The sequence below is a fragment of the Drosophila persimilis genome, unplaced genomic scaffold (assembly GCF_003286085.1).
Source record: "Drosophila persimilis strain 14011-0111.01,24,50 unplaced genomic scaffold, DperRS2 tig00000191-arrow-pilon, whole genome shotgun sequence".
Classification (NCBI taxonomy): domain Eukaryota; kingdom Metazoa; phylum Arthropoda; class Insecta; order Diptera; family Drosophilidae; genus Drosophila; species Drosophila persimilis.
In genome coordinates, this window is record NW_020825298.1 from 6,686,586 (window position 1) to 6,714,182 (window position 27,597).

The 27,597-nt window shown below is 41.8% G+C and overlaps 1 protein-coding gene and 1 long non-coding RNA gene across 3 annotated transcripts in view; one reads left to right on the forward strand and one right to left on the reverse strand.

Moving 5' to 3' along the window:
* Positions 1-300: 300 nt before the first annotated feature.
* Positions 301-27,597, reverse strand: part of LOC6588856 (ABC transporter G family member 21) — a 30,952-nt gene continuing 3,655 nt past the window's right edge. The window contains exons 2-8 of one of the 2 annotated variants that reach the window (XM_002015050.2): positions 3,792-3,980; positions 2,669-3,080; positions 2,354-2,609; positions 1,609-2,283; positions 1,387-1,543; positions 1,063-1,329; positions 301-1,005 (exon numbers count right to left, since the gene is read on the reverse strand). In XM_002015050.2, the coding sequence (XP_002015086.2) occupies positions 810-1,005; positions 1,063-1,329; positions 1,387-1,543; positions 1,609-2,283; positions 2,354-2,609; positions 2,669-3,080; positions 3,792-3,980 (2,152 nt within the window). In that variant the 3' untranslated portion in view covers positions 301-809. Of the gene's footprint in view, positions 1,006-1,062; positions 1,330-1,386; positions 1,544-1,608; positions 2,284-2,353; positions 2,610-2,668; positions 3,081-3,791; positions 3,981-27,597 lie in introns of those variants that run through there. The other variant, XM_026988779.1, reaches the window with a different exon arrangement.
* LOC113565743 lies at positions 17,777-18,087 on the forward strand. Its single transcript, XR_003408760.1, has 2 exons — positions 17,777-17,862; positions 17,927-18,087. It is a non-coding gene; the product is annotated as an uncharacterized LOC113565743 (long non-coding RNA).

A 27,597-nucleotide genomic window follows, 5' to 3' on the forward strand; every position in this document is an offset into this window, starting at 1 on the left:
ATATTTAAATAAATTTAATTACATATAATTAGTTAATATAAACAAAATACAATTTATACCATAATTTCATACAATTGGTTGATTATGCGATTAGGTTGTTTTTTTTTGCTGTTGCTTTTTCATTTTTCCATTTCTAATGTGTGCCTCCGACACATTCAATTTTGCTTGGCAGCATTCAATTTAAAACTAATTAAAAAACTAGCAGACTAAATCACAGTGTTTTTTCCCAAGCGAAAAAAAATTTGCAAAAATTCTACAAAATTACTAGCGGTTTTTTTCATATTAAATTAACAATTTATATAGATTTACATATACTCGTATGTGTGTGTGTGTTTTTTTTTGTGGAAAATTGGCCAGACATACGGTGCCGTGGGGCGGGGGGTTACTTTAAAACGTGCATTAAAACATACTCTTTCCACTCATCTCTCTCTCTCTCTCTTGATTCTGCAGCAAAAAACATAGCGAATAATAATTTAAACGGCTAACAATTAAAATGCATAAAACAAAACAAAGATTTCCGTTTACAGATCTCGACCTCTCCCGCGGCCAACACTTCTCCTAGATATCCTAGACACTACAATGATAATAGTAATAGTTGGGGCTAATAATAATAGTAGGTAATAATAAATGGTGTGTGTGTGTGTGTGGCTTGAAAAGTAAACTGAATCACAAAATTGGCGCACTTTAGCAAAATTTGTTCCGAGTTAAATGGTCTAGCATTTGACGTATGTATCACTGGTATAGTCCTCGTTCCTCGTGCTCTCGGATAGATATGTATACGTTTTTGGGGGAAGTCCTTCGTGTGGATATCACGTCTTTTTGGGGCATCGCAAGTAGCGCAGCACCGCGTAGCCCAGGCAGCGGAACACCAGAAAGAACATCATTAGGATGAGCGTGTTCAGCCAGAGCGGTGATGTCGAATTTTGTGCTTTGAGTATTTCCTCATATGGAATGAATTCGGTTGTCTGCTGTTTGCATATCTCATAGCTACTAGGCGAGCCGCACCTGCAGGAATCAGAGGTCAGAGTCACAGATCAAGGAGTAGCTAAGGCAAAAGCTCACCTAACAGCCGGACCCTCGCGAAACTCCAGTATCTGCATATTCTGATAGGCGTAGTGGATCATGGACGTGTAGCGTATCCAGCTCAGGCCCTCCGGAATGCGTGACGACAGATAGCCGCCAAAGAGCTGGGTGGCCAGCGTGTATAGGGCACTGAGCGTGATGCTCACGTTCATGTCCATGCAGCAGGCGCCTATAAAGAAGCCCACGCTCTGCGCCACAATGGTATTGATGAGCAGGAAGATGAGCATCAGGAAGAACAGTTTTAGGCTGTAAAGTGGGGTCTGAGATTAGCTGCTATAAAATAGGTAAATGTAAAACACTTGCCTTGTGCAGCCCAGCATGGGATAGCTTATCATGAGGTAGACAGTGGGCAGCGTGACCACCAGGGGCAGTTCGGCACACATCTTGGCCAGATAATAGGCGGACAGGCGGTAGGCGCCCGAGCGACGCTCCTTGCTAATGACCTCACGCTCAGAGGGGACTGTCCGAAAAAAGGAAAAGGATTAAACATGCAAAAGACATTCACAGCATCACACCACAACTCACATGAATTAAGAGCACCGAACAGAGCAAAGAGCATCCAATAGGTCTGCGAGAAGAACATCCAGCCTTGCAGGTCGTGCAGGAACTCCTCGGTGCGGGGCAGCTGGAACCAAATGGCGCCTGCCATCAGAGCCAGACCGATTGTCTGGAACCAATTGAGCTTGGAGAGCATACGGGGCTTGGCCTCCTTGAAGTTGCGGCTAGACAGGACACAGAACTGAGTGTGAAAGCTTGTGGGATACGACAGCCAGTCCTCATCCCCGGTATGGCTCGGTCCGCCGCTGCCGGCACTGTACGAGTGGCAGTCACTGGAGGCACAGGAACTGAAGTTTGACTGCGAGTCGGCACCGCACCAGACCAAGTGTTGGGCTGCCTCTTCGTCCTCCTCCACCTGGCAGCCACTGCTTGTGTGATGTAGGTTTTCGTACTGGTGATGGTGATGATGATGGTGATGGTGGGGCTGGTGGAGATGGTGATGCGTGCTGTGGTGATGCTGGTTGTAGTAGTTGTTGATTATGTCGTCGATTAGGATGCTGTCCGTCTGCTTCTTGACCTTGGACTCTCCACACGGATGGTGGCTGCTGGTGATGCAATTGCGGTTCAAATAGTTGCCATGAGATTCCTTGGCGGCTACGAACAGCTTCTCGCGAATATCCGGATGGGACTTCAATTGCTCCACTGTTGATTAATAGAAAGGAACACGTGGTTAGATTTCTCTTTGAATCTGTAAAATCTTAGGCTAACTTACAGACAAAGTCAGCGGGATTGTAGTGCGGCTTGATGGTGACACCGATATCCTCAAAGTGCCTGTAAATGTTGTGCACGTCCCCAAAGTAGGCGGTGCGGCCCTGATGGAGCAGTAGCAGCTTGTCGAACATATGGAACATCTGCGACGAGGGCTGGTGCACGCTTATCACAATCGTCTTCTGCTCCAGCTGGGCGTACCTCTTGAGCACCTTCATCAGCGAAATCGCCGAGTGGCTGTCCAGCCCAGAGGTGGGCTCCTAGGGAGAAGGAGAAGCGTTCAGTTAAAGAACGATAGACAGATTTGCAGAGTACTTACATCCAAGAGCATAAGCAAAGGATTCGTCAGCAGCTCGCAGGCTATGTTGGCCCGCTTCTTTTCGCCCCCGGAAAGACCCCGATTGAGATAGTCACCGAAGCGTGTCTGCTGACAGCAGCCCAACTCCAGGGCCTCAAGTATGTGATCCACTTGTCGCATCTTCTCCGCCCGCGGCATGGACTCGGGCAGGCGCAGCAGCGCTGTGTAGACCACCGTCTCCCTGAGCGTTAGCTGCGGGAAAAAGATCTCCTCCTGCAGGACATAGCCGATCCGGCGGCGCCACTTCTTCGAGAGCGGCTCCCGGTTGAGGAAGACGCTGCCGCTGTCAATGTGCCGCTGTCCGCTGAGGCAGTCCAGAAGCGTGGTCTTGCCGCTGCCCGAGGGCCCCATCACGGCTAGCACCTCGCAGGGACTGCAACGATAGGGAGAAAGGGGGGGAGAGAGAGCCAAAGAGGAGAAGCATGCGAGCATGAGAGATTACGGTTAGTTCATTGGTTCACTGGTTCACTGGGTCTCTGGATCTTGTTCTGGTTTTTATACCCTTGCTGGATGGACTATACTTTGAGTTCCTGCAGATGTTTGCGACAAACAGAAGGAACCATATCAAATGGATAGTGAGCGAGAAAAAAAACCGAAATTTACGGATCCAATACAGTAAAAATTACGACACCTGTTTGGTTCGAGCATTTTGGTGGAATTTGAAAGCTAAGGCGCAGATTTTAACTGACCAATCACAGCAAATAGCGAGTCCCACCGAATCAATTCGATTTCCTGTTCCTGCAGGACTCTGATAAAAAAAAAACTCTCTGTACATAAACACGTAATTGTGGTAATCATCAATAGATATCGCGATCTAGCAAGGTCCGTCTGTAAAAGTCTACTTCTGAATATCACATCATCTTATAGGTTCCCTAGAAATATCAATTTTCTAATGATTGCAAGAATACATAAGTTCCAAATTGTATCAAACACCAAATGACTTTTGCCCCATCCATTGGTATCCCTTCCATCTACTTCCCGTTCGTGCAAGGGTATACAAACTTCGGCTTAGCCGGTAGTTAGCTTTTTTCCAGTTTATTGTAGAGTGTGCGTTTACTTGATGGCTCGCTCTTGTTTCTGTTACCTGACAAATCCACTCACATCGGAAAGTATTTTGCGTTCGTTGTGCAAGACATTCAGATTCTGAAAGGTTAGCTGTAGCGTGGGTGGGGTTGCTGGCTGATGTGGTGGCTGCTGTTGTGGCGCCCCGGCTGTTGGGGCAATCGGTGTCGGGCCACTCAGGAAAGGATACGCCAAAGATGCTGGCGTGCCACTGAAACGGAAATCCAGGAAAATTGTCAAGTTATTGAGGTGGAAAATAATATAAATACAAAGATCATGTTTCCATCATAAACAGATTTGTTTGACAACAATTATCTTATCCTTATTGTTCAATTGCAGTATTTTGGGAACTTTTCCGCAAGAATAAAGATCTTTTGTGCATGTCCGTACAAAAGTCAATGTACCCTGCCCCGGCAGACAGGCAAAAGTAAAATCAATGCAACGAAAATTACCCCCGCCCCCCTTTCGGAGAAGCACAATACACTGTCTCGGCTCAGGTCCCCAGTGCCCCTCCTCCCCCCCTCCGCTAACAGCAAGAACCAAGCCAGAGTCTCACTGTCAACTGTTATCGGAAATATCATATGTGTGGCGGTCGCATTATCACTCTCCCTCGCACACACACGCACACGCACCAACACTCGGAGGCGCGTAAAGAGAGCGTGATCTTAGAGTGGGAGTGGGAGTGGAGTGGAAGCGGGAGCGGGAGCTGTGCGTGCTCTCTGATTGTACCCTGCACAGTGTAAACGAGAAAAACAAAGGCATATTGATATCGTTCAAATTTATGTGACAGCGAAGAGGAAATGTTTCCAATGAGAGGACTATTTGCTGTTGCGTCACAATTTGCATACGGATAAGACAATTTTTGAACATTTGTGTCCACATATGTTAGGCATATATCTACCGATATAGGGACTTGATTTGTATAGTTTGCGCCCTTTCCACTTTGCGTACTTGCGCATCCGATTAGAGGGTATATTCTAGTCGATACGTTGACCATTCGATCTTGCTTGTTTCCCTTTTGCCCTGACTCTCGGTCAATGATTCGACTTCACTCCTACTACACACACACACAAGCACACACGCACACACGATGGTACGGACTGCGAGGGCGACGCAGCAGCGCGGCCGAGCTGCGGCGGCAGAGTCAATAGCCTCTGCGGACGGGCGGGGACTTGCATGGTGCGCCAGTTCTCTCTTCTTTTCTCTTGCCAGCCTGCCAGCCTGCCTGCCAGCTACTGCTGCTGCTGTTTCTGTTGTTTCGGTTGTTTGTGTACCCATCAAATTTATTTAAATATTTTCTTTGGCTGGAAAGCACTCCGAGTAGGCAGAGAGAAGCTATAGATAACACCGTTATAGTTATAACATCTATTTCTGGATTCGAAATCCCATCCGAAACAGCAGAATCCGCAGTAGCAGAAGGCAGCATCATCAGAATTATTCCAAAAACAAATTTAATTTACAAATTATGCAGATATGTAAATTTTGTGATTGACTCCTCCGTCGCGTCGGGCGGTAGGCGCCGAAAGTAAATAGAGAGCCGCGTCGGGTGCATTGAACCGCACTGTGCGTGAGTGCGAGGGAGAGCCGGTTACAGCAGCAGCAACAACAGCGCCAGCGACAGCGCCAGAGAATGAGAATAAGAATGAGAAAGAGACGTCATGCCCAAGTGGGGGTCAATGCAGTCAGCGTCGTCGGGAGAGAGAAAATGACAACAACGCCAAACAAAGCCAATGCGCACACACACACATACACACACACAGTTACGCACACAGGCGGCATGCAAAGTATGCGAGGAATACGTTTTATTATACCCTGCACGCGTACAGGGCACAAGGGTATACTTTTCATCTGTCATCCGGAGGCTGGAGGGAGCAGTTCCGGCCAATATCCTTATCCAATATCTACAGCTCAAATCAGGAAACCAGTACGATTGAATAATAAATACATCACCGATAGGAAAGAAAAAGTGGACAGGTTAAGTTTTTGATTATGTTGACGGCATTTCAAATAAATTTCACCTTGATAGACGGTTTCTCTAGTCTCTATTCAAATTGGACCTTATCGATCATAGCGCCCCGACACGACACCTCACTAGTAGGTATCCTTAAAGTCTGAATAGCGACTGTAAGGTTCTTTCTTGATTTTATTTTATTTTTCCTGTCCCTGTTGCTGCCGGCAGCTGCCTGTCTCACTGTCCGGCAGCCAATATCCGGGTTCGATAGGTAGCCGGGAAAGAATTTATTAGAAATTTCTCCAGACGGCTAGCATAAAGAACTATGCAAAAGATGAGAATAAATGCAAGGAAAATGCCACCAGCTTCAATAGCGTTCTTTTGAATTTAAAGTTCACTAAAATAGGGACAAATATTCTCTAAAATAGTACTAGATATGGAAATAAGCAGCAAGCATTTCCAAATGATTGATTTTATGTGAAATATTTACATAAATATTTTGAAAGAAATATTGAACATTTTTCGATGGCAAAATTTATTCAACACAATCAAAATAGCCCAAAAATTTGTTTTGATTTTTGGTTAATTTTGACTGCCATTTTTGTTGCTGTTCATAGAGTTTTCTAGTCGTATTTTGTTTTGTTTCGCGATGTCCAAAGTTGAATACTTTCGCTCGTGGACCGGACGCCTGACGTAGATGCAAAACAAAAAGAAATCTAAGCATCAAACTAACTTTCCAAAGTCTAATGGAAAATGTCTTCAAAATTTCGAATGTATGCCCAAAGCCCAGGACCGCAAAAGATTTCCCTCGGGCACTTTCCATCCTCCGCTTTTCTGGGAAAAATATTTGAACTTTAGCTGGGTCAAAGCGTTCTGCTTTCCCACACTCTGGTTGTCAATCCGATTCTTACTCATACTCGTACCGACTAGTATGCCCCATTGTTCCAAGCTTGACCCATTTCGGTAATGGCCCTCACATGGCACAAATCCCCCAATTGAATGTGAATACTACATATATTTCGCAAAGAACAACGAATTTTTGTACCTCAGCTGGCGGAACACGTGACATCACTGGGGGGGTCATTTCACATGAACTCTTCGGCACATTCGTGGCTTTGTGTGGGGGAGAAACTGTTTTCAGTAAAGCATGTTGTGTCTTGTCTGGGAAAAGCATTTTAATTTCTTTGGTTTCTTTTCCTCCTACAATTTGACTTTCTTTTAATTTGGAAACGACATTTGAGGCGCACCCAAAACGCTGGATTGTGTGCCAAAGAGCACGTAGGCATGGTCTCATCGTAAGATTGTCCTAAATAGTGGAAGCCCCTGGGAGATTTGTGTAAAAGAAAGAATTCTACTTGGGTGTTTTGTTAAAGAGCCCTGAGCTGCCTCTTCCTCTTTCGTATTTCTTCGACAAGAACACGCGATGACCCCCCCTCCGTCACTCGCGTGGCAAACACCTACCACAAAAGTTTTCGACCAGCATCCGAATTTACGTAATTAGCGTACTCTGACCGAATGATCTCCACTTTTTGGGGCCAAGAACCCTTGCTGACCAAGTAACCGGCTATCCACTTAACCCAACTATGATGCCATTTCTCCTCTTTTTTTCTCGACTCTTGATTAAGGCCAACAACAACAACAACAATCAAATCGGAGAAGAAACTAACTTTGAATTAAGTTTTTTGTTTTTTTGTTTTTTTTTTGGGTTTGTTGTTGTTGCCGGCTGGGGTTTCTTTTGGGGGAACGCTTCGTGGAGGAACTGAAACTGGCTTCTTGAATACGCGAAAAGGTTATTGACTTTTACAACAAGCAAAACAGACGCCAAAAAAAAAAAATAATATAATTCACACACACTGCGCGAGTGGGACAGGGACGGACAGAGAGCGAGTGTGTGGAGCGAGGGAGGGGGAGAAAGAGTGTGAAAGAGAAAGGTAGATGGGCATGGGATAAGGAAAGAAACAACGCAAAAATTACGTGAAAGTTTGGCATTGCATACAGAGAGAGAGACCCTGTGCCCCCACCTGTGTGAGTGTGTGTGTGTTTTTGTGATTATTATACCCTTGAAGAGGGTATTATCACACTGGAAAGGCATTTGAGCAGGAAGTAACAGAAACCTCAAGAACTTCTACCCTTATACATGTATGATTTTTTTTCTTTAATTATTTTTCTGCAAGAGTATCTAAAGCTTCGTTTGCCGTTTGTCTGTGGTTCGTGTGGCACGCAATCAAAAGAAACATTTTTGAAATTCTTATCTCGTCTGTTGTTGTTTCGTATTAAATATTTCTGCTCTGCGGCTGCCGTTGTTGTGGAATTCATTGACCGATATTAAACAAGTTGCCAAATAAAACAGATGATCGTATGTACATATGTATGTTTATAACGTGTGTCTGCTTATATCGTATATGGGATATCGTAAGGGCCGGGCCTGAAGAGTTCATTGACGCTGCTGCTGCTGCCTCTGGCTCCGCCCTACCGACGACGCCAGCGCCTCTGTCCCTCCTCAGAGCCGTGTTGTTCTTCAAGAAATTCGCATTCAAATTTCAATATAAATAGAAGATGAATAGAAAACAAAATCATTTAAAAGAATTGGGTCACGAAATTTGTGCAATTTATTTGATGTTCTGTTTTTAATTAATTTTTTGTTGCTTTTGTTTGAACTTCCTCCTAAAACGTTTGTCAACAAATTCCTGCTGCCCTGATGCTCCCGTTGTCGCGTCATTGTTTCGGCACCCTGTACTCAGGGTCTACAGGGGTATGTTGGGTCATAAATGTGTACCCTCGGTTGGGTCAAGTTTTTGTTTTAGAATTAATCATGGGTTAAATTGACTATTACTACCAGAATAAAGGCAATCGGTATTCTTTTAACAACTTTTTGTAACCAGTTCTGCCATCACTTTCCTCTCACTCGCGAAATTACATACAATTAGAGGGTATCCTGTGCTCGTAACCTGTTATTTTTGTTTTTGTTTTCTAGCTATGACCACGCTCAATTGACTTTTTTTTGCTTTTTATTTGCGTGCTTTGTTTTTGTTTTTGCTTTTCTTTCTCTCTGGCTCCTCTCCCCCTCCCCTTTCCCAGCCGATCCACTGCTTCTTTTCTTACTGTTGTTGTTGTTGCTGTGCGGCTGCCTGCTCCTTCTTCTTCTTCTTCTTATCTTTCTCTTGCGTTTCGTGTGTGCGGCGGTGCGCCTCTGCCTCTGCTGCTTCGCCTTCTTTTTTTTTGGCGTGTTACTGACCCAATTCTTTGGCAGCATTTTTTTCGTTGTTTTTGGAGTCTTCTTTGGCTGGGTTTTATTCGTGATTTTTTTTTTGTGTTTTTTGGTCATTTCTTTTTGATTTGTTATTTATTGCTGCCTTAATTTGTTGCCTGCTGCTGAAGGAGTGGAGGGGAGGGGAGGGAGAACTATTCAAATTTGTTTGTCATTTTTTGCTGATACCCTTGAAGAGGGTATTAGGACTTGGATTTTATATGATTTCTATAAATATCGATAGATTTCAGAACTATGGGGAGACGCTGGCATTAGAAATTTAGAAATGTTCCAGAGATATGTTTAGATATGTTCCATCGAGGATACTGCGAGCTATCACCGGGGCACCATGGTACAAACGGAATCAAAATATTCATAAAGATCTAAATGTAGGATCTGTTAGCCAACCACGACTCCGGCGAAGAGACCTCCCCACCCAGAAATAATAGTAAGGATCGTACTCCAAATATTTAATTGTAATTAATTAAATAAATATATTAGATTAGAATTTGTCTACTTGTCGTTAGTCTCCAGAAAAGATTCAGCACAAGCTGTATAATAAATATTTTTAAATGTTGGAGTAATATAATGCTTCAACAGGGTATCAAAATATTCGGCCTCCACATCTATACCAAATTCTTGTTATTTATATGTGTTTTTTTTTTGTTGTCGTTGTGAATGTTTGACAAATGTGCCAAGGCTTTTGAGCATAGAACCTCGTCGGGTTTTGGACTCTCTTTCGATCTTGGACTGGAAGCGCGAGGCTTGGCTTGGAAATGCAGGTCAGGCTGTGGGGATAGCGGGCAAGGTGGTGACGGGGGGCAGTTAACTAACTGGCACCAAAACAACATGTCGTATACGTAATTTATGCATGCATATCAAGCATATTTATATCATGTGTCCGAACGCGACCAGTTCTCTCTCTCTCTCTCTTCCCATCTCTGTGCACTGCCTTGTGTGTGGGTGTTTCTCTCCATCTTCTGCCAAAAGGCCAAATTGAATTGGAAAGGCGGCAGGCGGCAGCAAGAGGCAGGAGGCGTGAGCGCCAAGAGCCAAGATGTCGATAGAAAGCAGAACTTCAACTGAACCAAAACTACTTTCAGAGTTGACCAACTTTGTTTATGGTCAAGTCCAGGCAAGGCTGAGACTATGGACTAGTGTGGTATCCTGTAACTGTAGTTGACTTCAAAAGGACATTCGATTGGTTGCTTGGGCAAAGAACTCCCAAAAGTATGCTACCTTCTCGTTGATCGAATGTTTTGAAGAATTTTTAGACGATTTCACGAATGGTTTAGGCTTTGAAATGGCTCTGAGTGCATTAATTATGTTTTATTATAAGCCTTTAAGCAATAGATAGATAGATAGTTTTCGTTTCACTGCACTTTCTCGATCTTTTATCTATGCTCAACGATGTTAATGTTCTTAATATGATAGAAAGTGAAGCGATTATATTGTTTCGAATTTCGCTCAAGCTTCCCCTTTTATTGGGACCCAACGAACTGGTCTTCCCCCTCATAGCTGCCTACCATTTCCTCTGCTGGCTAAGGCCTTACTCCACCGACACTTAAAGTTCAAAAGACACTTTCTGCATAACCCTTGAAACTGGCTTTGAAAAGCCATACCCCCAGTCAGCCAACAAATGCACAGCCGAAGCTCTTTAGCTCTTCGTACGAGCAAACCCGAAAACGTACGCCCAATATGCCAATGGCCAACAACCTTAAACGGCCTTCCCCATCGACCTGGGGGTGGGGGCTGGGGGTTGGCATTACATAACTTTACTTGCGGCGTACTCGTAATTGAAATGTGGGGTCAAAACCATTCCGAAGCGGCCAACAAGAGAGAAAGAAATAACCACAACAAAAAGGCAGCAGCAACAAGTAGTACGAAAGACGAGAGACACAACGACGAACCGACGAGAAACGACGAAGCCAAGTCGAGTCAAGTGGCACTTGTTGCTTTGCGGCAGTGGCACAGCCCGATGCCACTTTGGGGGCAGGAAGCAAATATCGCGCATACGCCCGGGTGTTGTGTTGTGTCTTGGGTCTTGTGTGTGGTGTGTTGTGTGTTGTGTGTGTGCCCGAGTGGTTCAAGTTGCAATAAAGATTCAAAACGCAGATGAAATTGTTGTTTTGTGTCGTGACTTTTCATGAGATGAGAGACAGAAAGAGACAAAGATATATTGCAAATGAAACAAGAAAGCGCTTTCTTCTTTCGGCATGGGCCTGGGCCACAGCTCCACAGCCGCAGCCCCCACCGTATTTACGAGTGGATACTTATAGCTTCGACTGTGACTGTGACTGCGACTGCGACTGCGGTTTCACGAACTTTCACGTCATTGTGTGGTAATTAGTTGAGCTGGGAATTATGCTTCCTAGTTAGCAATTGATTGGCATCCATCTGGGGCGTCGTCTCCACTTCATGCCACTCCGTGGCACTCCATGGATGGGGAGGATGGGGAGGTTGGGGAGGGGTTGTTGGCTCCATACTGGTGTATAATTTAGCATATTAATTGACACAGTTTCTAGTGTTTTCCTTTTTGTCTTTTGCTCTTACGCACTTTCTCTCAATGCTTCAAGAAACTTTATGAACTATGTAAAAATTATAAAAATGCTGTTGAAATTGCATTGCCAGAGGAAAAAAAAACACAGAGGAAAAAGGAAAAATAACACAAGAAAGCAAAAAGCCGGCAAAGTGAAAGAAAATACTAAATGCAATTTATTGGCTGAAAGTGTCACTGCAATTGGGTCAACGCAATCAGTTGAGAATGCCAATACCCCCAACAACCTGGCTCTAGGCTCTGTGTCTTTGTGTCTCTGTCTCTTTGTACCTGACTGTTGGCCTGGCCAGTCATTGCATCACTTCATCTAACAGTTAAATATCCCCAGATATGTACACACTATATATACCCATATACCCAGTACTAAAACAAAAGAGATACAAAACAAAATATGTGTGAATTAGTTGTGCAAATATTGAATATGCAGTTGAGTGCACCTCTTTTGTTTTTGTTTTTGTTTTTTGCTTTTGTTGTTGCTGAAAAGGAAATCAACAGCTGAAACGCCAGGGCTGGTGGATGGAACAATGCCCATTCATGACTGCCTAAAAGATTAAGGAATTCAATTTGAGTTTATTGTGGAGAAAACGCATTGTTTGGAAATCACTGGGCATAGGGAAATAACCATAGAATATTCACTTAATTGAAACACAGAGAAGCCAATGCCAAAGCTGGAGATGGTATTGGACGATACAGGGATGGAACACTGGGGAGGAGCTGAAGAGGAAATAGCAGAACGATAGAATTGGAGACTAACAGCGAATGAAGGAATGAAGTTCCAGTGCAAAAACTCAGAGAAAACCTCGAGTCAAGGATCAATGAGTCCACCCCTGATTTAGAATAATTTATTCAACAATTTTTACATTTCAATTTAATTTTTAGAGAATCGAGTTTCCTCGATTGATGAAAGAAGATCGTATCTTTCTTTATCCCATGTTATTAAAGCCTGCAGTAAATATTTATCGATTGATGAAAGAAGAAACGCGGATAAAATATACAATTGGATGTGTGTATCGTAAAAAGAATTGCAGGCCAAGAGCGATTGTTGAGAACCCAGGAGCTCAAGAGATTGACAGGCGATGATCCCTCTCCGTGTATCTGTGCTGGAAGCACCTCCAGTGGCAACCCACACCAAACACAACACAGGGGAAGGAAGGGGGGGGAAAGACAGAAAAGAAAACCAAGTGAAACTTGGGGGAAAAAGTCGACACAAAAATGTCTTTGAGTGCGGAAAATGAGGCAGCAAAATGTCATAAACAATGCAACCGGCGAAAGGCGGAGAAAAGTCTAAAGTTTTTGCAACTACGTGCACAGACACACACACACACACACACATACAAGCATGCACTCGTATGCATGTATCTTTGGGATGTATCTTCCCTGCCCCCAAAAATACAATCTTTTTTGGTACATTTCTGGCGTGGCCTTGCAGCTGTCAAAAACGTATCTTCCTCCCAGACACCCGGAGCTCATTTGGCATCTGACAGATGCGGACAGCCCATGCGGGGAGAGTTGAGCCAATTTTCACTGCCAGATGAAACAATTATCTGATCATTGAACTTTGCTTTGGTTGACATTCGTCTAGCTTTTTGCATTGTATTTTTTTTTTTTTTTTTTTAATTTTTTTTTGGGAGAAACTTTCATTTAGAATTGCTCGGCTTTTGTTCAAAATTGTATTCAAATTGGTTTGTTTTATGGGTATTTAGGTCATGTGTGTACAGGCCGTTTCAGCATTTTAAGGCAGATTTATCAAGTATGGTTATCGAAAGCGATCTTTCGAAACATCGAATTAGTTATCAAACAGGGTTATTTATCGATATCATTTCTATTTAGTAACGTTAAGAACTCTATTACTATCACATGGAAATAATTTCACAACTTTAGAATCTAAAACCCCGAAGCTTCTTACTTGTAGTTTTTCACAGTCATCTCTGCTAATCCATGATTTTAGTCGGACAACAGCAACTATCTTATCGCTCTGAAACGCACTGTATCTATGGGAGTAAACGAGTATATTTCGAGGCGATTATTTGCCAACCTCCCCATAAAACTATATAATTATAGGGGTTTCGTTTTTTAGACGTTGCTCTGACTGTGTGTGTGTGTGTGTGTGTGTGTGTATGGGCGTGTTTTATTACGTTCCAAATATGATTTTAATAAGTGTTATTAAGTTCGTTGAGCTTGTTTCGTTCCCCTTTCTCATGAACGGTAAATAGCCGAATTGCAGGGTAATCCCTTCACCCCACCACATCAAACCGATGTGTAATTTTTGGGCGTAGTTGTGAAAATTATATGGTACTTGAAATGCTTGAAAATGTGGGAAAGTTCATCAGAAAATTGGCTTAAATCTGCTAGTATTTGGCGGAAGTTAATAATGGGTTTCATTACGATATTTTGTGGCGGTATATTAAGTGGAATTTGCATTTCCAAACATCTGAGTGCACTTCTAGAGGCTGCCTAATTGGTGTTGGGTTTTCAAATACCATTTTAAAGGTTTAACTATATTTTATTAGAGGAATATAGAATCCTAACCTATATTTTGAGTTGCACTGGGCGTTTTTATACAGTTTTTAGATCAAAGAATATTTATTACTTGCACACATTTTACATACATTGTACATACATATGTACATACATATGTATGTATGTACGTTTGTATGTATTTGTTCGCGGTTGCCTGGAGTTGACTCGATTTGCATGTAAGAAGTACCCCAGTCGTCGTCTGCTGGCAATAAAAATCCATGAATATTTGCCAGGAGTAGCCATTGCTTCTACTCCACCCCCCAAGGAATCGAAGAATCCGAAGGAAAGCACAAAAGAGTGGGCGGAAAGGAGCGTGTAAAAACCAGGGAAACGCGTGAACAATGAAATAGAAATAGATGGAAACGAAATGAAATGAAATGCAGCAGCAGCAGCAGCACAAAAACTAAAAACGAACACGAATTGCAATTCAACGCAAAGGAAGGAAAGAATAAGAAAGACAAACAAACAAACAGGCAAATGTACTACAAAATCAATGTATGCCAAAGAGAAGGTGAGGGTCTATTCTATTGAATCTGTGGGTTTACATTTGCATATATGACACAAGCAGAGCTAACGAGAGCAAGTGGGTGTGGGTGGAATGTAAAGCGGGGACTGCCTCACACTCTGCTCAATATACCTTGCAGGCAAATATACAAATGACGCTGCGGAGAGCAAGCAGGCAGAGACGTGACCAGAAACGCACCAACACACGAAACAAGTGAGGGAAGAGGAAGAACAACGTGCGAATGGCGCTCAAAACGGCGCAGCAGCAGAGACGTGACGCAGCCGGGCAGAGGAGGAGACGGAGACGCCGGCTTGCCGGCCATTGAACTTGCGAAGTGGAGCTCAGAATTGGCGAAAGTGAAGACCCAATGCCGCAAGCGGAACGGAGACGGACGGCATCACACCACTCCCCTCATTCCACACTGCCCACTAGCAAAACAGAGAGAGACAGAGAGAGAGAGAGAGAGCAAGAGCGGGAGAGATAAAGCACGATCTTCGCATCGTTTCGTTGCTGCTGCTGCTGCTGCCGTTGCTGCTGCCCCTGATGACGCAGTAGTCGAAAGACAACAACAATAACCATAAAAACACAAAACTGATGATGAAGCAGAAACAACAAAAAAGGCGATTAGAAGAAGTTGCTGGATGGAGCAGGGAGCAACAGAAAGAGAGTCGCGTCTCTGCCACACTGACTGACTAACTGACTAACTGACTCTTGGACTCCATGGCCTCTTCTCACTCTTCTCTCTCTCTCTCTCTCTCACCCCTTGTACCATGATCATTAAGTTGATTATCATTGTTCTTGTTCTTGTTCTTTTCCTTTTTTTAGTGTACCCTGCAAAAGACGGTATTACGATTGTGATCAGAGGTGTGTACCGTACCACTTACTAGTAATAGTACTACTGCTTATATAGATGATGCCTAGGAACCTGTACTTTGATGTGTTTCTTTATAGTTCTGCCAAAGTTTGATCATTTATCATCTATGGCTTTGCTGTAAGGGTATTCAAATCCTCGACCTGCAATGCCATTCTTCCTTCATCTTGTTCTTTGTTGTTGTTAATGCATTCGCTTCTTGGAAGAACACCCGAAAATAACCAAAAGAAAGATACAATACAAACGACTTAAAAGCGAAAGAACCCAAGAACAACAACAGCACAACATTCTTGATGGCATCACAAACACATTAGTAAGAGAAGAGGAAAGAGAAGAGAGATACAAGAAGCAGGCAGGCAATCGACACACAAACATTTTGGTAAGAAGAGTAAAAGAGACGCAAGAAGAAGAGAGGGCAATTTGTTTGAAATGTAGGTCTATAGGTTTCACGAAATCCTCTATATGGGGGCCAGCAACAACAACAGCATTGCACGGCATGGCATGGCAACAGAGCGAGAACAGATGGAGAGAAAGACGAAGCGGATGAGTGCCTTTTTTTTGCTTTCCTTTCCTTCCATTATTTTGGCCATTTCTGATCTACCATTCCGCTGCTAAGCACGCGATTGCACTGAGAGAAATGATAATGATACTGCATTTCTGATGATCTTCTTTGGGTCATTTCAGGTTTTTTAAGAATTTACCAAAAAAAAATATGTATTAAAAAATGTTCTTTGAGTGCCTGAAAACCACTGCCATTGAGATCCCCTGATGAGTTATCTCTTGGTTATATCTTGGCTTGTATTGTTCCTCCATCACTTTGGTGCACTTTGACTGTTTGTCAGTTCTTGGCTCTCAACTTTTGGTTATTAGTCGCCTATTATTATTATTCTTTGGATTGTTGTCTTTTAGACTGTTTGATCGGATGTAGTTATTGTTGTTGATCTTAATGTTGTTTCCACAAGACTGATATACTATGTATGTATTTATTGTGCAAATGACTGTTTGAGTGGCACTGAATGCAGTTCTTTGAATACCCAGTATTCATGGTACTCAAGGGGTACATATTATATTTTTGTAGATGGTGGTATTTAGAATCCAGGAGGATAGAAAGCTAGATATCCTAAGTGTATATATTTTTGTTCTTGTATACTTTAAATAGAATTAAATAATCATTTAAATTAAATTATAATCGATCCGGTAGAAATATCAGAATTCTAATAATATTGTATGGAATTTAGTCCTTTAAATCCTGGCATTATTTATACAAATTTTCATCCCGATGTATCCTTCCTTATATCTACCCTAAAATGCATCCACACATCGGATATCTTATAGTCTTGGACTCTACCCCATATCATTCTGACTTGTTTACTTCTTACAATATTTTCGGTGTTTCTTTTTTCGCATTTGTTTATTTGCCTTTGTATTGGTGCCACAACAAACGCTGTCCAATTGGCCGACAAAACAAAACGAACAAAAAAAAAATGCAACTCATAAACTTTGGGATTTGATGTTGAAGCGCCTTAAAAGCAAATCTCTGGCCACAGTTTGTTTCCATTTGGCTTATGTTTTTTGTGTTTCTTTTTTTTATTTATTTATTCTGGCCTAATGTCATTACACAAAAACGAATCCCAGCCGAGGCAACGGAGCACAAAAAAAAAAAAAAAATGTGTACCAAAGCAATTTGTATTATGGCCCGGCGTCTGGCTAAATGCATGCCTGAGGTGGAGGTGCCCTGAAAAATAATGAACTTCCTAGAGCATCAGTGGCTCTGGGGCAACTAGCGCCAAAGAAAACATCAGTTTCTAAGGATTTTTAATTAAAAATAAACACAAATTTCTGAATAATTGCTTCTTGAATGCAGGGGCAGAAATTGCTTGAACGAACTAATTTGCTTGACGTTTTTACAGGTTAAAGGTACAGAAAAGAGCGCTATTTTCACAATTGTTTGAGACTTTATTTGGAGAAGGAATATTTGTGTTTTACCGATCCGGCATGACGACATCTTTTGGACTATTTGTTCTGCCAATTCGATGCAGTATAATTATACTTATGCATATGAAATTTTGCACATGGCATCCTTGAAACTTTACATGAAATAATATTCAGAAATTTTAAATAGTTCATGCCTGAGACTGCAGCTAATGAGCCATGACTTTCCGGCTGGCATTTCACCTCTCGGAGAGCGAGAAGCCAGTTGCAAAATTCACACTACATTATTTCCAGTATCGATTCCAACTATTTATCATTTGTTATTTGATTATTTTACATTATTTATGGGTGCTCCATGAACGTTTGAGGGTCTTTGATTGTGTGTCGTATTTTGTTATAACATTTAATGAAGTATGCTGCTGCTGCTTGCCAACATATCTTGATAATTGGCCCATTTATAGCTACCTCATAGTGAAATGCAATTTAATTTATGCGATTATTACCTCAAAGGTATTTAACGGGTGGTTTGGCTGAAGGGCTGCACTAAAAGCATTTAACATATATTTATTTTAAGCGGATTAAGCAGCCCAGCAGTGGAAAGCAGTGGACAAACAGGGCTAAATGCTGGCATCTCTCATGATTAATATATTTTCCGGTGGGTGAAAATCAGCCCAGAATGAATTAATTCCGTTTAATTAATTAACTGAAAATATCAATGAAAATTCATGAAATATATATGCATCTGGTGTCTGTCTAACCATATAATACCGCTTTACGCTCGCTTTTAGGCCCAAAGAGTGTTTCTTCACGGCGACACAGGGCCAGGCCTCATTAGGTTGCGGCAGATTTGAGGCGTGCTCTCTGACCTAAGCACGTATGTAGCTTTCTATCATTGATCTGTCGTCTACGAACTGTCACATAACTGACAGAGCAATGTACACTATTTTGTATAACTTTTGAGGATATTGTAGGCACCGAACATACTCTAAAAGAGTCGTTTGACGCATACCTACTACTTTCTATAGCTTTTTGGGTTAGTTTTCACTTTCTCTAGGTCCTTCCTCTAGGTCTCTTTAATGGGCAATTGTCCAAAGTCGTAAAAAACAATCAAATGTAATGGGATTTCTTCAGGGTTCTAGTGCTCACATTCCAGGCTTTCCAGAAAGGTATCATTTGTTCCATTTGGAACAATGAAAATGTCCCAAAATGAGTTTTGAAAGTGGTGACGTGTGGCATACAGCTGTAAGTGGCGGCAGTGCTGTGACACCGATGACAAACCACATTTATATAAATATTTATTCCTATTTGCAGATCTACGCGTTGAAGGCCAGACAGCTACAGGTAATGAAAACTGCAGTTGGCTTGCACGTATACGTATTTACGTATACGCCATGTGGTGCAGCCGTAAAATGAATAGTCGAAAAGCCAAACAAAAGATAGAACCGTAAAGCCTCAAGAGAGACATGAAGAAACTCTCTCGACAATGAGATACCCGGTAGTCATTGCCGAAGGCCGTATTAGAGGTACATCGAGAGTGACTTACGAAAACCCACCCTTAAGTGTGAGAGAGTGACAGAGAAAGCCCATCCGTAGATGCTCAGCCACTCTGGAAGAGGTACAGTGAGAGTGACTTACGAAAACCCACCCTTAAGTGTGAGAGAGTGACAGAGAAAGCCCATCCGTAGATGCTCAGCCACTCTGGGAGAGGTAGAGTGAAAGTGAGTTACGAAAACCCACCCTTGAGTGTGAGGGAGTGACAGAGAAAGCCCATCCGTAGATGCTCAGCCACTCTGGGAGAGGTGAAGTGAGAGGGGAGCTCTGGGAATTTGTTCTGCCTTATTCTTAACCCTATAATTATCTATCTACAATGATTTCTGTTGTATAAATAGATAGTAGCACTACTAATAGATCACCCAAGAATATATATGGAGGTCGATAGCCTTTCATTCTGTCTGCCTCTTGCCTAGACTTGCACGAGTTCAATATACCCCGTGCACACTCTGTGGAGGAGGTACCGGGTATACAAAACTAATCAAATGTGGAATAATAACGAGGCAGATGATGATGATGATGACTGGCACGACGCACGGGTTCAAGAACGTTCATTCGGCATGAACTTGCAAAGGCCGTAAAGTCCGTGCAATAGAAGTGAATGCACTCGACCAGAAGCAGCGGCAGCAGCAGCGAAACGGCAGCAATTTCGAGCTGATTCCTGGCGCTGCAACCGCAATTTAAACTAATAACTTGCAACAACAACAACAACAGCCACCATCAGTAGCGACAGCAGCAAGCAGCAACCAGCAATCCGCAACAATGGCAATGACAATAATTTATTTTTGAATTAATTTTTATTCGTTTTGCTAAACAACCACACATGTGTACATGTGTACATCTGTACATGTGCCTACTTGTGCCATCAGCTGCAACAATAGAGATACTCGTATTTGCATGCACATTCGCGCATATGCACTTTTCAACCACAGACTCTCGGCTCCGTGCCACACAGTGGTTCCGAGTGCTGCGACCAAGAGAAAGGCAGAACTCGGCTTGGCAAGCATCTGAACTAATTAATTTTTTGAGTATTTATTTTGAAAGTCATTAAAACCCATTAAATGCCATAGCTTTAGGGGAGGTTTTTCGAACGAGTTCTGTGCTAGTTTGAAGCACAGTTTAGCGCCATTTCTTCGGTGCCCTAGAAACTCTACTGGATGCCAATGGGAAATCTATGAAATCTTTACAGTTATGTTCGGGAAATCGATTAGGAATCATTTTGAAACAGTTTAAGCGAGTACATTTATGTATAGCCCTGAGAAAAGTATTGTACATTAAATATTTTTTGTTTTAGGCATTTTTTGGAAATGTTTTTTTTTTATTTTTTTTAAGAAATTCCCACTTCAACTCACATTCGCGAAAGTCGGACAACTGTTCCAAACTCAAGACATTATTCTCCATCGAGGAAAGATTCAGTGGAGTTTTGTTAATTTAAATAGCTACAGCTATTTATATAATTTTTAGAGGTTTAAGTATATAGGAATTCTGTATAACATTCCATATGTCCAGGATCCGAATCGTTTAAATACAATTTGAGGTACAATTTGGAAAAAGTCTCATAAAAACGGGCTAAAACTCTACGTTTTACACTGGTACTATCTTCAAAGATTTATTAAACCATTTATTTTTATTTTTTTGTATTTTATTTACCTATTCCTTGATTAAATTTCATGTCTCACACCACTTTTCGTGGCATCTGGTAGCACTGTGCAGGGTGCCGGCGTTGGCGCTGCAGTTGGTCTTCGGTTTCCAGTGACTGTGACTGTGACAGTGACAGTTGTCAAAGAGCGACGCCGACGTTGGCCTCCATTGCAGTTCGCTGCATGCCCCCCCCCCAACCATCCCCTCCGCTGTGCAGTCCCAGTCTCTCTCTATCTCTCTCTCTCGCTCCGCCGCTCTCTTTATCTGTTCCACTCCCATTGCCATGTCCCACCGCCGAGTCGCTCGTCGTCAGTCATCAACGCCCGCGCACACGTGTCTCTCTGGTTCCCTCTCCCCGCCACCCTGTTCTATCCAGCCATCTCTCTCCCTCTCTCTTTCTCCGTGCTATTGGTGACTCTTTCGCTCGCAGTGTTATTGACACTGCCAGGCCTAACGGTAGATAAAACCCAAACGAGGCAGGCAGACAGCGCCGTTCCCGGGAACCGATCCGATCCGATCCGAGCCGTAGAGAACACAGACCGTCTCCGTCTCTATTTAATTTTCTATTCTAGATTAAATTATAATAAATTGCAATTTTTCACTCCTTTTATTTGCTCTATGTGTGTGTGTGTGTGTGTGTGTGGTTGTGTGCGTGTGTGTTTTTGTGCTTTTTCCGCATTTCGTTGTGCAATCCGTTTTCCTGTTTCGGTTCTGGGACTGGCAATTTGTTCTGTCATCTGTCGACGGGGTTTTCCACATCCACATCCAGAACTCCGGGTGTCGGAATGGATCTGGGCGCCCACACACACACACACACACGCAGAGGAGAGGTCTCTAGTACAAAATGTAGATACTTTGCAAGGGAAGAGAAAACCGCATCTCAACATCAGACAGACAGACAGACACATTCAATGTGTTTTAAAGTTTGTTTGCTCTTAATCTCAATCTCATTTTCAATCGCAATCCCAAAAGTGCATTCAACTTGCGGTCGGGCGGGGGGAAAAACGAAAACAACACAAAGACTCTAATAGAACTTACAAATATTTGGGGTATTCCTGTATCACTCAGAGTTTGCTCTAGATTGGATTACATGATTTGGAGCCGATCAGCCGAGTGCAGCTGTTCTATGGGAATCTATTCATTTATAGTGAAAGTTTTGCCCTGCACTACAGAATAGAGGTATGCACATATTTCGCAATGAATGATAGATCTTTTAGAGTACTTTTGATTCATTTGCCACAGAGAGAAAATGTGAGCAAATAAAATATAGTAGAGTAAAATATTTCCATTTACACAGGAATGTTACAATCATCACTTTTCATTGGAAATTATCCCACCAGCTGAACAAATACAAACAGCTGATTTTTTTCTTTAAACAGTAAAATATTTTCTCACTTGATTTTCAAGCACAAGAGTATTCCTTTCCTGTTTTTGTCAGATTGTATTGGTATGGTGTTTATTTGAGGTTTTTATAACGAATGTATCCTATCGCTTATGGGAAATTTATCCTCCCTAGAGAGGATTCCATGCCTTTTGCTTGCTGGCAAAAAAAGAATTAAGCAAACAAATATACCTATAGATAGAAATAAATACAAAACAATAGGTACGAAAATACGTACATATATGTATATTTAGCTGCTCCACAAAAACACTGCCATACTGCCAGAAATGTAAGGATTAAGTAGGAATTTTGACCACATCCATGACCATTTGGCTTATTTCGAACAAAGGTAAACAAATATATGACTAAATAATCCCCCGAAATGGCACGGCACTCACTCGAACGAGACACACAAACTTTAATCCTTTGGAATTTGGGCTTTAACTTTTAAATGCTTTTATAGTTCAAACAATTTATAAAACATTTGCTATATGAATTTACATTGCTACATGAATGCTACACGAATTGCACAAATGATTTTAAAATGATTTCTCAAATGTGGCTAGCCACACACCTCCAACCACAACCCCCCTCTTACTCCCTCTTGAAAAATAAAACATTTAAATTCAAAAAGCTGTGGGAATGTGGTACAACTATATTCAAAGAGAGAGAGAGAGAGAGAGAGAGAGAGAGAATTCATGGAAAAACTTTCTTTTTCCTGTGCAAGTTCTAAGAATCGCAATCCAATTGCAGGCAAAGGATTTGATTGAATGTAGGAAACACGAAACAAAATGAAATACGTTTGGTTGTAAAGGTAAGAGAGAATTCGCGTTAAGGACGCCGAAAGGCAGGGAGGGAGAAGGAAATAATAACCCTGCCAAAGGGAGGAATGGTCATTGCTTTTTCATAGCACAAACATTTCATTTTATATCTGCTTTCTCATAACTTTTCACAAACCAAACACCTGGCAGCAGCCAAGCTTTCAGTCAACAGAAGCGACCGTGAGGGATACAATATCCCGTGTACTCGTGTGTTCTCCTCATCTTTCTCATGGCACAAAAACCCACACACAAAAACATGCACACAAAAGCCATTCACAAGCAAATAGAAATCAAAATAGAAATATAATAAAAAAAAAACAGCTAACAATAGACGATTCGCTGCCTGAAGGGCCTGTCCATCCTGACATTTTTCTAGGAATAAGAGCGTTGTGCAGCTGCACCCCTTTCGGTGGTTGGTGGCTTACCTGACACCGTATTTAACACAAAAACTATTCTTCTATGAGCCGTCCTCCATCCTTTTGGGGTTCCCACCTCTGCCTGCCCCCCAGATCTATCTACGTTCTAGCCCACCATCTATTCGGCACATCTAGCCGTGTCTGAAACCCAAAACCCGATCCCAAAAAAGCCCGAATATCGTTTGCCAAAGCATCTGGATCTGTTCTGCCTCTCTCTCTGTGTCTCTGTCGCTCTTTTGCTGCGATTTGTGATCCAAGTTGATACAAAACTTGACCTACATATCCCACAACCGGTTCATCAGCGGCACGAAGGAACACACACAAATTTACGAGCATGCATTGGGGGGATGGAGAGGGGGGTTTCTAATAAATTCGATCCTGACTTTAATTGGCTCTTATTTAGAAGAAAGAGAAACGAAAGTATACCCTTTAAAGAGTCCACCAGGTAAAGATATGTTCTTCAAAGGAATTTGATTTTTCTGTGCAGCTCTGCCTAGAACCTTGGTTATCCTCTTGTATCCTGCGCTGTGGTGTAAAACTTTCGAAATTCTCTTCACTCTACTTGTCAAGCACACAATTTAATTTAATTTATGTTGGACAATCCCTTTCAGCGCAACAGCCAGACCTCCTGCAGAGCTTCCCTGCGACGCCGAGGAAATAACTCATTAAGTGAGTTTATTGGAAATTCATTGCATATTTCTTTGCTTAAGGAAAACCCTTGGGTGAGTATCCTTCATAAACAGTGCATCAATATGTATGCTTTGAGGTAAGAACATATTTATTTTGTTTATTTCAAGGTCTGAAATTTGATTTTCTGCATTGCATTGAAATGTATCTTTTAATTCGTGCAGTCTCTGGGAAAAACCACAGCAAGAAATTAACAGAGAAACCCTCAAGCGGGGTGACCTTTCTCTTGGCATTTCCATTACATAATTGAACACACACCCAACCGCCTTTCTCCCCACAACATCTCCGGCTCATTGGCTACGAATACGGCCCATTGTTTGGACAGCCTCCTCCTCTTCTGCCTGGGGCTGCAATTCGCTGGAGATTTTGTGTGGGCCGCCCACTGTCTGTGGTCTATGGTGTGTGTGTGTGGGGTCGGAGTCTGGGTCGTCTCAGGGTTTGCTCTACTCCACTTCCGATAGAGTTTCCAATAAAAACAAAAAAAACGAAACAAACTGACGCTGCTAGAAGCCAAAGTAAAATAAATAGAAAATCCCTAGCCCGCGGCACACAAATGGTTTGTTTGTGTTCCCCTTCCTTCCCTTGTGGCCCTCTCCTCCTCTCAGCAAAAAAAGAGTTCAACAAACTTTAATCGCGCATTAAACGCTCGAGGAATTTGATCCCCAAGCCAATTGTTTGGAAGAGAGAGAATCCACACACACAGAGAGAATTCTCAGGCACTCGGCAGCAGCAACAACAACATTTTGAATGGAGTTCTCCTTGGGATTCGGATTCGGATTCGAATGCGGTTCTTCTTCTGGTGTTTACCGCCAACCAAGTATTTCAAAGTTCTGTAAACAAATTTTGAGTTTTTTGTTTTGTTTTTTTTTAGAGTATTTCATCCACAGATGGTTTTCTATAAAAATGAATTTAATGCTCGACAGATGGGCAGCGTTATAATAGAAAACAATATTCAAGCAAAGAGATGAAAGAGGACTCTGAGGACGACAGAAGCTGAGACGAATCTCAAGAGATAAATCTTAGAAATCTTAGCTGAGAAAAGTGAACCCCATAGAACGCTTTAAAAGGGTATTTATTTTTAAAAAATTTACGTCTTATCGGTTATTACATCTGGCTTGAAGAATACAAAATACAGAGATTTCTGTATAATTTCTAGAAATTTTATTTAAAGAAGAATTTAAGTGCTATCAGAGAAAATTATAGAAAATATCTTTATATTATAAATCTTCCCCCTGGCAATCCATAATGGAATATAACTGTCTCTTGTAAGGTCTTTTAGCCCATTCAAGTACAGTTTCCTCAACTAATTTTCATAATATTTGAAATAGGAAAAACACCCACATTTGCTCAAAACTTTATTCAATAAATAACTCTCCTTTTGATACATTTCCTTATACATCTTTTAATGTACTATTCTCAGCCCAATCCGAACATCCCGAGTGGGAAAATATTCAGCAAAGTTCTCTCCAAAGAACTAATAACACTCGAAAGAAAAACCTTCAAGAGCTCTCCAGTAAATACCCCCACGACAACTTCAGATTCACTTACAAAAGTCTATTTCCCCATTTGAAGTGCAATCAAGTCCGTGTGGAAATTCATTGCACAATTGTTGGGGTCGGTGTGTTGCCCTTTTAGATGTGGGGCCTGGCCTCAAATTAAAGTGTGGCTATAATGCAAATACTTGGTGGAAAATCAAGAGATAATATAGGTATAATCATTGCCATTTGGCCATTTGGCCATTTGGCCAGCCGATTCTGTTGCAATTCTGTGAGACAAGAGATCTATCTGGGCCTCTGAGATTTCAATTATTTATTTTAATTCGTTTGTCACTCGGACGCGGACGCGGACACGGCGGACAGGGGGGCAGGGGGACAGGGGCCGGAGCGAGCGACGACTGACTCCATCAGAGAGGGACTTTAGTGGCTTTAACTTCGCACAAGTCAATTACGAGCAGAGAGATCCGAGAGATCTGCTGGGTGGTTTTGGCGAATTAAGTGAATTAAATTACAATGAGAACATTGTTGGGTCGCTGCTGGCAGCCTCATTATCTGCATTTAACATAAATTTTTCAATTATTATGCGATTCAAAGTGCACTCAATGTCGCACTCGCGGCTGTCTCTCTGTCTCTCTGTCTGTCGTTTACATCTTGCACTCAGTGTGCTTCATGGTACTTCAGGAATTCCAAATTAAAGTTCTTTATTTTTTCCATACAGGGTACACAAGTAGGGCATGCGAGTGGTTTTTTTTTTACAACAGAATAAAGGAAGTATTTTTCAAGAATATAGTATGCAATATATTCTTGATAAATTGATCAGTTTATGGGCTAAAGGAAGTGTTTTCGAGTCAATTACGAGATTGTTTCTGGGCTTTCCTGCAGTTAGGGGAACCTTTAAGAGATTCAAGAATACTTATAAGGTTTTTCTTTGTTTTAAAGATCATTGAACCCCGATCATAAAACCAGATCAGGAATACCCTTCGTTCTTCATCGATCGATGCCTCTTCTTTTAGGTACTTAAATATTTGTGATAGTTTTCTCTTCCCCTCTCCTCCTCCCCCCAAGAAGCTCCATCCTAGGGTATCTCTTAGTCGCTACTATCGAATTCTAGAATTCTCATTTATTTCTTTCTCGAAGTCGCAAGAGCAATTTAAATGCATTTTATTTGCTGCTTCTTTTGCGTCTGGTTTGCCTTTATCTCTTGGCACGTTTTAATTTCGCTTTTGCTGCTCTTGTTGCACGTTGCACGTTGCACGTTGCAGTTGCAGTTGCTCTTGTGATTATTACAGTTTATTTGCTGTTGGCTGTTGCCTGTTGCTCTTTTTCTGTGCCGTCTGTTGTCGCAATTTTGCCTGAAAATTGGTTCAGATCTGACCCAGTTTTTTCGGTTGCAGCGGCTGCAGCAGAAGAGAGCAGAACTGATGCTCGATTTGGCAGCTGCAGTCGACAGGGGGAAAAAAAAAACCACAACCAAACACAACCACTGTGCATGCAACAACATGTTGCACGAAGGAACATGGAAGGAATAATCTCTCAGCAGAAATTTACTTCCATCCGAAATGAGGCTCATCATGTAATGAATGGGGCTGATTTGTTCGAATCACTTCAATTAATGAACAAATCAAATCATTCACTCGGTTCGAGTATCTTCTCGTGAATACCCAGTGGGCCATTTAATTTAAATGATTGAATATTTTGTGGAACAGCTTTCTTTCCATCAAAATTAATTCTTTGATGATTTCAGGCAAGAGAGAGAGAGAGAGGATTATGAGAGAGTAAAAAGGACAAATCATTTTATCCGATAAATTAAACAATTTTTCTATAAATTGGCATATTTTGATATACGTAATTGTATTCCAATATTTTGTAGAATTTTTTCGAAAATATGCCCGAAAAGGATCAAAACCACAAAAAATTATATACAAGGGGATCTTAGAGTCCCCCTCCCAGGGAGTGATACATATTTTGCATATAATGCGTTTTATTCCAATAATTTTCAAAAATATGCAAAAGATTTAATCATTTCCTCCTACGCATGGTTTTGTTTTCTTCACCGTAAGTTCATTTACTATGTTTTTATCCACAGAAATATCTATTATTAATCGAATCCAATTCGATATAATCGTTTTCCATAATTGCAGGGAATGGACATTTTGTATTATTGCTTGTTACATTTGTTCAATGTTAAATAAATGTATGAATGAATGAATGAATCTGCAAACTTTAGCTGAGTATTTGGATATTGGTTGTTC